This window comes from Acipenser ruthenus, chromosome 9 (genome assembly GCF_902713425.1).
Source record: "Acipenser ruthenus chromosome 9, fAciRut3.2 maternal haplotype, whole genome shotgun sequence".
In the NCBI taxonomy this organism is placed as follows: Eukaryota; Metazoa; Chordata; class Actinopteri; order Acipenseriformes; family Acipenseridae; genus Acipenser; species Acipenser ruthenus.
Genome location: NC_081197.1, coordinates 22,366,771 through 22,378,175, shown reverse-complemented (window position 1 = coordinate 22,378,175; position 11,405 = coordinate 22,366,771). Strand labels below are relative to the sequence as shown.

Here is an 11,405-nt window from a genome sequence, read left to right as displayed (position 1 = left end):
AACTACACTACTTTTGGCTGTCTGAGGTTAAGTGAGTTAAATAATTCAAAGAATTGATCCAAAAACATTCTTGCAACGCTTCGTTGGCATCGATGAATCTCTGACAGATTGCATTTCTATCCAACTCATCCAGTTTCTCTTGGTGCACATGGCATACAGCCACACTGTTCAGCCGAATTTGGGTCACTGCGGTGCGAAGCCAGGTCTTCAGCCTTCTCAGGGCATTGAAGCTCCTCTCAGCCTCAGCAGAGGAGGCAGGGACGACTGGCAATAGCCTCACAAGGGCCTCAATTTGACTAAAAAGCACACGAACCTCAGGCAACATGCTCCTCATAATGCTAGCTACCTCTGTGCTAGAATTGTAGGTGTAATTTGACATGAACATGGCCAACTGCACCTGTAAGGAATTGCGTTGCAATTCAGGATACTGGTCCATAACATTGTCGACCTCTCCAAAAAGAAGAACTTTTTGTAGGTTGTGCAGGCCTTCCTGGTCAAATCTCTCTCTGAACTGTATATTAACAGTGTCTAGGACGTTTCAAGTACAATATTCTGTAGTACTCCTGAGAGGTGGGGGGTGCATAGGGCACAGCCGGACCTAGTGTTTGAGTGCTTTCTCACGTGAGGCATCTGAATTGGTTGGATGCCAATGGAATGAATTACTCCTGTTGCCCTCTCATACAATGCAGTGAAGTTTTCTTTTGTTCTTTTCCCCTCAAGGCTGATTTTAACATGTTCCACTGCAGCTAACATTCCTGCTATGGTTTGGCATCTCTTCTGCAAAGAGATGTTCAGACCCTCCAACTCCCCCATCACATCTGTAGCAAGGATAAGCCCAAGGACTGTAGTTCCCTTCTGAAATCTTTCAAGAAGGCCATTAGGTTTTGAAGCTGAATCAGAGGAACTAGATGAGGCAATTTCCTCCAAACCAATCAACACCAACTCGTATTGGTTGAGGACAGACTGAATGGCTGGGATGTGAACTGTCCACCTAGTGGGGCACAGAGGTTTGAGAGAAGTGAAATTTTCGCTTTCTGATTTTGCTACTTCTGTAAAGATTGTTTTGAATTTGCCAGACTGTCTGAATAAGCGCCCCAACTCGTGAACCCACTGCATGGAAACTCTAACTACTGGACAGGCTGAGCAGGCTGCTTGAGTAATCAAATTAACACAGTGAGGACCACAATGGAGATACATTGCTAGTGGTTGCTCTTTCCTTAGAAAAGCCTGTGCTCCTGAGCAGTGCCCAGACATATTTGCAGCGCCATCATAGGTTTGCCCATGCAGTCCTGAGAGAGGTAGATTGAGACGTAGTAACACGTCAGTTGCAACTTTGGCAATTCTTTCCCCCGTTGTTGATGATACTTCATAAAGATCCACAAACTTCGCATGGTTGCAGGTTGTCATCCACAAAGCGCAAGCAGATGGATTCTTGTTTTACAGTGGACATATCCTGTGTCCCATCTATAATCACTGAGTACTGTAGCAATGGCAGAGAAATTATTTGCTTTGCAATGTTTCTCACAATGGAGTTGCTCATTATACTCAAGATTTCGTTTTGACTCTTGGGGCTAGTGTAATCGTGATTACACTTTAGCCATGCTGACAGCTTTTGATCATCCTCTGCTCTGTTTTAACAGCTCGTGCATGTTACCCTCTTTATTTTCATGGCCTCTGAAAGCCAAACCCTGTCGAGCCAAAAACTGCACTGAGCTGACTATCTTCAAAAGGCAAGATCTGGCTGCTGCTTGTTGTTTTAAAAATGCACTAGAGAGCTGGGTGTTAACAGGTTTTACCTCCTGGATGTGTGTGGTCACTGCTTTGTGACACTGACTTTCACTATTTTTTCCAAATCTCTCAGTGACTTTTTTCCAGTTGCAAAACCCAGATGAAACAAAAGCAGGGTCTGCTTTGCTGGCCAGAGGGGATTTTTTGGCATGGAAATATTTTGAACAATAGAAGCAGAGCACTCCTTTCAACAAGGGACTGTAGTGGAGCCAGGTGTAATCTTTAAACCATCTATCTTGAAAAGTCTTACTCGATAACCTTTGGGAAACTATCACTTTTGAGTTTGGCTGATTTGGGCTTATTTCAAGATCATCCCCTTCCTCTGTCAGCTTCTGCTGATGCTCAGTCTCTCTAGTCTCACTGCTGCCCTCTCTTTCACTCTCTCTGTCTGTTCTTAAGCTATCATTAATAGCCAGCATCTGCACTTCCTAAAATACAGTATGATGTCAAATTTTAATTCAGGTACTGCATTTTAAATTTTAATTCAGGTACAATACTAAAGTCAATTCATTTGTGAGTCATGGCTACATGTTTATAAATAAACAAGTTCATAGAAAAATAGAATTAACTACATTGACCTTAAATGCATTCTTATTTAAACATGTATATAAAGGAATATTTTTACAATTACAACAGCATTTGTAATGTTCAATCAGAAATAGGCCATGTGATCATATGCTCTCCAATACTCAAAAGTGTGTGTGATGTGCATAAAACCCCACTCAAAGTGTGTGTGACGTGCATAAATCCTCACCTGAGAAACTGGACTACTGCCTGCTCGTTCATCTCTCTCTCTGTTTCTAGCATTACCGGGTTGCTTTGGTTGGTATCGGCGGAACTCGGAGCTTGCCGGTCACCCCGAGCGCTAACCGATACAGAGGAGAGTCTTCCAGATGACGTGACAACAAAAAATAAAATAATACTATCTCGTATCTACACTAAAACAAGGGGGATTTAACAAGGGTATGTACAGGGGAATATAAAAATAAATTAGAATTTATAACCATGTTGGCTATATTAGAAATCACACCTATTTCGTTACACTAATTTTTGTTTCTTCTATCCTCTCGATCACCTCAGACTCGCACTCTCTTTTCGCGCTAGTGCTCAGCCCCGCCTCCCCATACTTTCTTCGTTCTGATACACTGAGCACCAGCATTCTTTTCTCCTCTGTCTGCTCTATAATTTAAAGTAACCGTCACATACATTATTGGGGGGGACGGATTGAGCTCCTTTAAATATTGGCGGGGATGTGACCCCTCCGTTCCCCACGTAAATTACGCACGTGCTTGCATGTATAAAAAGCCTGCAGCTCTCTGTGTTCGGGGTGGGTGTTCGAGAGGAGCGAATGTGAGAGATGGGAGTGGAAAAGAAACGAAAGAGAAGCGGAAGTAAAAACAATTGCCACATGTATAAGAACATAAGAAAGTTTATAAACGAGAGGGAGCCATTCAGCCCATCTTGCTCGTTTGGTTGTTAGTAGTTTATTAATCCCAGAATCTCATCAAGCAGCTTCTTGGAGGATCCCAGGGTGTCAGCTTCAACAACATTACTGGGGAGTTGGTTCCAGACCCTCACAATTCTCTGTGTAAAAGTGCCTCCTATTTTCTGTTCTGAATGCCCCTTTATCTAATCCCCATTTGTGACCCCTGGTCCTTGTTTCTTTTTTCAGGTCATAAAAGTCCCCTGGGTCGACATTGTCTATAACTTTTAGGATTTTGAATGCTTGAATCAGATCACCATGTAGTCTTTTTTTGTTCAAGACTGAATAGATTCAATTATTTTAGCCTGTCTGCATACGACATGCCTTTTAAACAACGTCTTTCATTTCTTTGAGTACTATTGGGAGGATCTCATCCAGCCCAGGGGATTTGTTTATTTTAAGAGCTCCTAGTCCCTTTAACATTTCTGCCTCTGTTATGCTAAAGTTATTTAAAACTGGATAGGAACAGGTCGACATGTGGGTCATGTCTGTGTCCTCCTTTGTAAAAACCTGTGAAAAGTAATCATTTAATATATTTGCTATTTTTTTTTCTTCGTCTATGGTTTTGCCATTTGTGTCTGTTAGACATTTAGCCTCCTCTTTGAATGTTCTCTTGCTGTTATAATATTGGAAACACATTTTGGAATTAGTTTTAGCCCCCTTAGCAATATTTCTATCTCTCTCCTGGCCTTTCTAACTTCCTTTTTGACTTGTGTTTGCAGTTCCAAGTACTCTTTCTGTGTACTTTGTTTTTGGTCCCTTTCAAACGCTCTGTAAAGTGCCTTTTTTTGCTGAATATTTTTTTGTAATTGATCTATTAAACCATTTTGGCCATTTTGTTTTAGATTTAGATTTGTCTACCTTTGGGATGTAATTGTTTTGCGCCTCTAGTACTACATTTTTAAAAAAACAGCTATCCTTTTTCTGTGGATATTTTCTCTATTTTACTCCAATCTACTTCTGTTAGTCTCTGTTTCATACCTTCATAATTTGCTTTCTAAAATTGTAAACCTTAGCTTTAGTCATTACTTTTGGGGTTTTAAAAATCACTTCAAATGAGATCATGTTGTGGTCTGAGTTTGCCAATGGCTCTCTGACCTGGTGGAAGCACGGTGTTTGTTTAGCTTTTGTGTGCGAGTTTTATTTTTGTTTAACCTTTTATTTTCGCTCTGTGAGCAGTGTTTTTGTTACAAATACTTATTTGATTTATTTTTGTCAATAAAAATAGCGCTGCAGTGCGCTTTGCACCTGAGTACATACCTGTCTGTGGTTTCAGTTCCTGCTAGCCTGACGTCACCACCCTCAGCCGTCCTGTCAGAACCTGTCATACAGTAAGAGAAATATGTCGCCAAAGTAAGGTAAAAATGTCCTTTTTCTCCTGTATTTTTGCAGACCCCAGTCACTTTTATCCATCAATATGTATATTACAGGACATCCAAGTTTAATGACAATTAACTTGTTTTGTCAACATTGAAATATACTAGGGAACGCATTTTTTGTGACGTCTATATCATTTATATTAAATGATTTATTTCTGTTTTAAAATAGAACATTTTCATGCAAAAAATATTTTTATATAATATAAATATTAAAAAAAGGTCTAACACGCATGGGATCTGAAACTATAACCTTCAGTTTGCAAGCATGCTGTATTACGGTTACTGCTGCACGATTAGTTGAGAAAGAAAGCAGACACAGTCAGGACTGCCTATGAGATGGCCAACTTGCCCCCTCCAGAAAGCTCACTGCCCATTCCTCCAGGGGCATGGCAACTTCATGGGCTTTATTCCAGGGTGCATCTGTCAAGGACATTTGCAATGCAGCGGTGTGGGCTACACCCCATACCTTTACTAAGTTCTACAGATTTAGGTTGTGGATCCACAAAACCCTGGTTTTGGAACTAGTGTTAAGGGCTGCTTCTCAGGCGACCTTTACAACACAGGCATAGAGGTGATTATCTCCCTCAATTTTTTTGCCTTTGCTACTTGTTACTGGGATTCTGTATAGTAAAGCACAAGGCAGCCTCAGCTTAGCCTTGTAACATTCCGGTCGTGCAACAATCTTGCCCTTGCGACGGCTTGGGTATACTGGCCCATTCGTTAATGGTTACATTTCATACTTGAAAGGGAACGTTAGGTTATTATCATAACCCTGGTTCCCTCAAATTGAATTGTTACCATTAACCTTCAAGATCGCTGCATCCATGATTGCAGCAGGCTTGAAGTAGTCATGACGCTGAGGTCTGTGAGTGCTGTTGTTTTGTGCCCCCAAGGGCGGGCCATGACTGCGTCACAGGCTCTGCGAGCAGCTTTGATATATTTTATTCAAGTTTTGGGTCTTTAGGAGGTAAATACCCATTCAGTAATAGTTACGTTTGTATTTCAGGGAACCAGGGTAACGTTGTATACATTTTGTATACAAGTCTGAACACAACCATAGAGAATCTGTGGCAGGGTAGAGGACCTGCACATATGGCAAGACATACAAATATGTGAGAATGTGTTGTCTAAATGGGAGCCCTGACCTAACTGGAGGCAAACAAAAAAACCACGTGTGTAATGAGGTCAGGTTATATTTCCAATCTAACCAGGTCACCTGTATAAAGCACAATAGAACGATCTATTCAGGAGAGAAACTAAGAGTAAAAGAGTACTGTACAGCTGCTTGGATGCACTCTAATATTTGTATCTTGATTGAGCTGGGCATCTTAACTATATTTGTGTTTATTTATTTGTCAAGCATGTGTCAGATTGATTTTCTTGTTACTGCAATTGTGCTCCTGCATATTCATGAGGTTAAAAGCTTATGATTTTACTTGAAAACCCTAATGACAGGAAACCAATTCATGCAGCAATGATGGAATCTTTAATAAGTACAATACACAAAATGTCCCCAGAACAGACAGTGTTGTATTTGTGTAAACATATTTTTCATTAGTAATCTGCATCTAATGTAAGAAAAAATACTTCAATTATAATCATGAACACTCATTTTTTTAGATATTTTTTTATGTGGCATAACAAGAGACAATGATACTTAAATATAAAATACTTAAACATAACAGCGAGTGTAGGTCATTGTGACAGAGATCAAATGGTGCTGGAGACACAGCAACATACCCCACAGTCAAAGTATACTTATCGGTCAGTCCGATAAAACATCACCTTATAGTGGGGGTGGCGGAAAGGTTATCACACCCAATTATTCTGGGTCGAGACTGGCCAAATTATAGAGAATTGGTGAAATTAATGGCAGTCCCGACCGCACACGTAAACGTGGCAGAGAAAAACGAAAGGGAAATGAATGGTAATGTTTTTCCCTTTCAAACTGAAATGTTTTCTCCTCTGTTCCGCCCAAGAAAAACAAATAAAGAGAGAAGGATGCGGAAATGGGAGGGAGCATTAATGAGACAAGGCTGGGGGCTGGTGGGAGCCTGCTACAATGGTAACAAACGCCAGTCAAAGGGGGTCGGAACGCAGTGTTACCAAGAGGGCGAGGTTACTGGACCATCAAAGGCAGATGTTACTCCCGCCCCTCTCAATATACCGGACATGTAGCACTCAAGCACGGACATAGTGTGGGGCCAAAATAACGACCCCTCACTAGTGCACACTTGGGGACAGGTCCGGTCTATTGAAGGTAAGGATGTTGAAGGCGCTGGGGTGCTAGTATTTCCACATTTCATTATCAAGGAGCAATTACTGTATAACACCAGAGGGGCTGTTCCATTTCACAACCATGCCGTTTGGGCTACATGGTGCGCCCGCTGCCTTCCAGAGACTGATGGAACAGGTTTTACATCCACATCGTGAATATGCGGCAGCGTATATTGATGATGTGGTGATTTACAGCTCCACCTGGCGAGAGCATTTGGCTAGGATCACAGCCGTCCTTCAGTCTCTAAGGGCAGCCCGGCTGACAGCTAACTTCCGAAAATGTGCATTTCCCAAAAAAGAGACACAATACTTGGGATTTATAATAGGGAATGGCAGGGTGAAACTTGTTGTCACCAAGGCTAAGGTGAGGTCTCTACTGGGGTTAGCCGGTTATTACCACCGCTTATGCCACAATGGTTAATCCCTTAGTTGACCTCACCAGGAAGAGTGCACCAAATTCAATTAAGTGGTCAGAAGAATGTCAGGGGGGTTTGATATTGTTAAGCAGAGACTTTTCCAGGCCCCTGCTCTCATCACTCCAGACTTCACCAAGAGAGTCATCCTCCACACTGATGCATCGGATGTCGGTTTGGGTACAGTCCTGTCCCAAACAGTAGACGGAGTAGAACATCCCATTCTGTATATAAGTAAAAAGGTGCTTCCTCGGGAGCGCAACTACTCCATTGTCGAAAAAGGAGGTTTGGCCTCAAATGGGCTACTCACTCTTTGAGATACTACCTGCTGGGGCACTCATTTGATCTCGTCACTGACCACACCCCACTCAAGTGGTTAAGCACAATGAAGGACAGCAATGCCCGGATAACTCGATGGTATCTGGCATTGCAGCCCTTCATGTACCACACAGTACACCGTGCGGGGAAAGACCACCAAAATGCGGATTATTTTTCCAGGGAGGGGGGAGTAATGGGAAAGGTTGATTTAGCCGAGTGTTCCTTTAGCTCCACTCTGAGCGGTGGGATATGTGGCAGAGATCGAATGGTGCTTGGTGTTAGATCTCCCTCTCGACCTGTGAGGGCATTGTGTAATGGGAACAGAGTACCCTTAACTAAATGACACGACAATTTATTCCATAGGGTAGGTGGAAGTTGGTCATTTAGAAAAGCTACGGTATCCCTACTCAATGACCCAGACGGTAAACGGTGTGGCATCCGAGGATTGGAAGAGCGGATGCGCTCGTTAACCTAGGGGTCATGAGCGAGGATATAAATAGGGGACTTAGCATACGTGATCTGGTCCTTGGTAAATGGTTAGCGTTGAAAACCTACAAGGAGTCGGTGTGCTGTTTCATGAACCGTGAGTTTTGTCTTGTGTTTGTTAGTGTTTTGTTAACTGTCATCTGTTTTTTAATAGACTACCAGTTGCTGTAGTGAAAGCCAGCATAAACCTGGACATCACTTTGACCCCTGCATTTCACGGAGAACTGTATTACACCACTTGCACGTATTCACTATCACTAAGAACTGTGTTTGTATTTTGTGTTTAGTGTTGGTGTGTAAAACTGGACTTTTGGTTACGGGTCAAACCCGGGGAATTACAAATACTGAGTGATACACGCCGCTCCAACATTATTATTTACAGGTGTTTGCCATAAGGCTCTGGACATTGTTAATTAAATCAATAAACACCCTTGCACCTGGAAATCATTGTCTGTCTGTTTTGTAAACGCTCTGCACTGCACTCACCTGTATTCACTCACCACTTTGCCACAGTCATGCACTCAATGTCAATGACAAAGCATTCTAAATGTTTGAACGGCAACTGGTTATAAGCAGATTAAATATGTTGTCAGCTTTTAGTCTGCTTTTTATTTGGATTTAATAACTTATAGTATGTACAGTATGTGTTCGGTGGCCTTACTCTTGCACTTTTTGTTTTGCTCACAGGTCTTACACAGCAAAGAGTGACCAAGAAAACACTTGTCATTAGAGGCAGCCAACGAACATTTATAAACATACAAGATAGAAATGTAATTTTAAAGCTGCAGTGTCAAAAACAAGATTATGCTTATTCACATGGTATGTGATTTCATCCACTGTGGATGACACCCTCATTCCCATCTCAACTGAGATTTAGCATAGGTTTTTTTTTTTTTTTTGGCTTTCATGGATTAATACTTCCAGCTACAGCAAGCTTCTTCCCTCTTTGAACATGTTGAAGCCTTTTTGCCATCTTCCTTTGTGAATAAATAGGCACATTCTTGCTCTGAATGTCGTTTGCAAGCTCAAAATACAAAACGCTGCTGGCAATGTTCTAGGGTTTAGAATGTAGATCTCATAAAAGCCTTTATGTAACTGGAGCCTAGCTTTTTTGGCACAGGGCAGGACGTTGGACCTAGAGGCTGGGGTTCAATCCTCGGTTAAGGAGAACATGCACCTTTAGAGCAGTCACTTGCAGTGGCACCCAGGGAGTGGACCACTGACCAATGATGGTCATTTAGTGATAATTTCTGTTGTGATTTCAGTCCTCATAAAACATGAAAAACAATGGCATTGGCTAGGGTCAGATTTGAAGCTTCACTTTCCCTTGTAGGTCTGCAAGCAGCGCACTTCAAATCGACCCAATGCTATTCTCTTCTGGAACACTCAAGCAATTCTGCCTATTTGTTAGGATGACCTCTGTCCACTAGGAGCCAGTATGAGGCCGGCACAGTGATACTTGTGATCTGAGCGTCACAGAAGGAGTACAGCATATTAACCCTTAAAATTCACTGGGGTCTCTATACCCCATCATAAGGACAGCAGATGGAGATACCTACTGTACACTATAACCTGGAAAACAATATTCCAGACATGTCATGTTTTGATGCAATCTACCTTGGGAGTTACAGAAGGACAGTTTATCAAAGCAGTGAGGTTTTTTTTTTTTTACAAAAGTGTGGATAACCACCAAGCTATATTTTGTTTGAAAGAACAGTTTGTCCTTCTACAATAAATAAAATAAATAGGATATAATTTCAAAATACCACAGACAATCCTGCAATAAAGAATCTGCAGGGCTCCTCAAAAAGTATCCATGGTCTAAAAGGGTTATTATAAATATGTAAAATAATAATAATACATTTGAAAACAAAACAAAAGTTTTTTACAGTTCCAGTGTTCAATAATACTGGTTTATACTTCTGATTATTGTCCCATCTAAGCAGCTGTTCATCCAGATCTCTTGGATTATTTGTTCCCGCCTTTCTATTCTTTCTGCCAGTTCGGCTGCCTCCGCTGGGTCCAGATCGATGGTTGCAGTTCTGTAGATGCCGTTCATATGGCAGGAGTCTGACGAGCCCTCCTCGTTAGTGTCGTTAGTATCTTCTTCCCCTTTGGAGTCTCTGCTGTGCAGTAATCTCCCGTGACACGGGGTCTGGAGCTCCTTCCTGCAGGACACTCGGAGCACCAGCGCACACAAGGTGATGAACAGGCCCATACAGACACTAGAAACAAACAGCAGGGCTGTTCTTTCTGGGTGATCTGTTGAAATATTAAATACAAAGAAGTAAAAATGTTGATTTCATCTCTTATGCTTATGACCATTTACTAACTGATCTTAAATGTTTAGATTTTTATAAGCAATCTTGCCATATGTGTTAGTTGTAGTGGATTTGGTGTTCATTTTTGATACTTAATGCCTTTTATATAGAACAACATTTATGTATTAATTTATTTTTTTTACTTATACTAGTGCCAAATTAGGTATTTATCTCCATTCTCTCCCCAATTTGAAATTCTCAATTTGAATGTATCGTTGCTGCTGTACCTCCGTGCCAACCCAGGAGGATTGAAGAGTAACTAACATTGCCGCTGTCTAGCCAGTAGCCTCTTTTTAGCTGGCAAACATAGCCAAGCAACATCCACTGGAAGACAAAATTCAGCTTGGAGGTCTCCACTTGTCCTCATTGCCTGACAGGTAGGGATCGATGCGGCTCTGAGTGGTGAACTAATGCCAGCCTCGCTCAGCCAATGCAGCACTCCCTGTGGCACCCAGTGGAGCAACCAAGGGTTTGAACTGGTGAGCTCCATACAGCTGTGATGTTATAGGTAAGCTGCCGAGGACCCTGGTCTAACCTTCTGAAATTATAATTAATACAATTAGGTTCTCCTACCTTTAATATAAGCATACACAGCCAGAGAGTTGCTGACAAGAATACTATTATTGTCTGGAAGTCTTGATCCTTTGGGTTGCAAAATTATCCCTTTTTAAAAAAAGAAAAAACAGAACTGTAAAAATAATTAACACTAAAGAGAATAAAATAGAATATTGTATTTGTGTAAATGTTATAATATTATTTGAAACCTAATGGTCACTGCTATCTTTGCCAAGATGGGTACTGGATGGACCAGTCTTGACAGTCATGATTGCAAAAACACATTTTGTGGGGTAAAATAAAGATCAATATCCCACCCAATCATTCTACTTTGGTAGGAAATGGATAACATGTGGTGCTGTTGCACTTATGTGAAGTCTTGCTC

The 11,405-nt window shown here is 41.5% G+C and overlaps 1 protein-coding gene across 1 annotated transcript in view; it reads right to left on the bottom strand.

Moving 5' to 3' along the window:
- Positions 1-8,870: 8,870 nt before the first annotated feature.
- Positions 8,871-11,405, bottom strand: part of LOC117405871 (protein eva-1 homolog C-like) — a 36,554-nt gene continuing 34,019 nt past the window's right edge. The window contains exons 6-7 of the mRNA XM_059029711.1: positions 11,039-11,128; positions 8,871-10,406 (exon numbers count right to left, since the gene is read on the bottom strand). Of these exons, the coding sequence (XP_058885694.1) occupies positions 10,045-10,406; positions 11,039-11,128 (452 nt within the window). The 3' untranslated portion in view covers positions 8,871-10,044. The remainder of the gene's footprint in view (positions 10,407-11,038; positions 11,129-11,405) is intronic.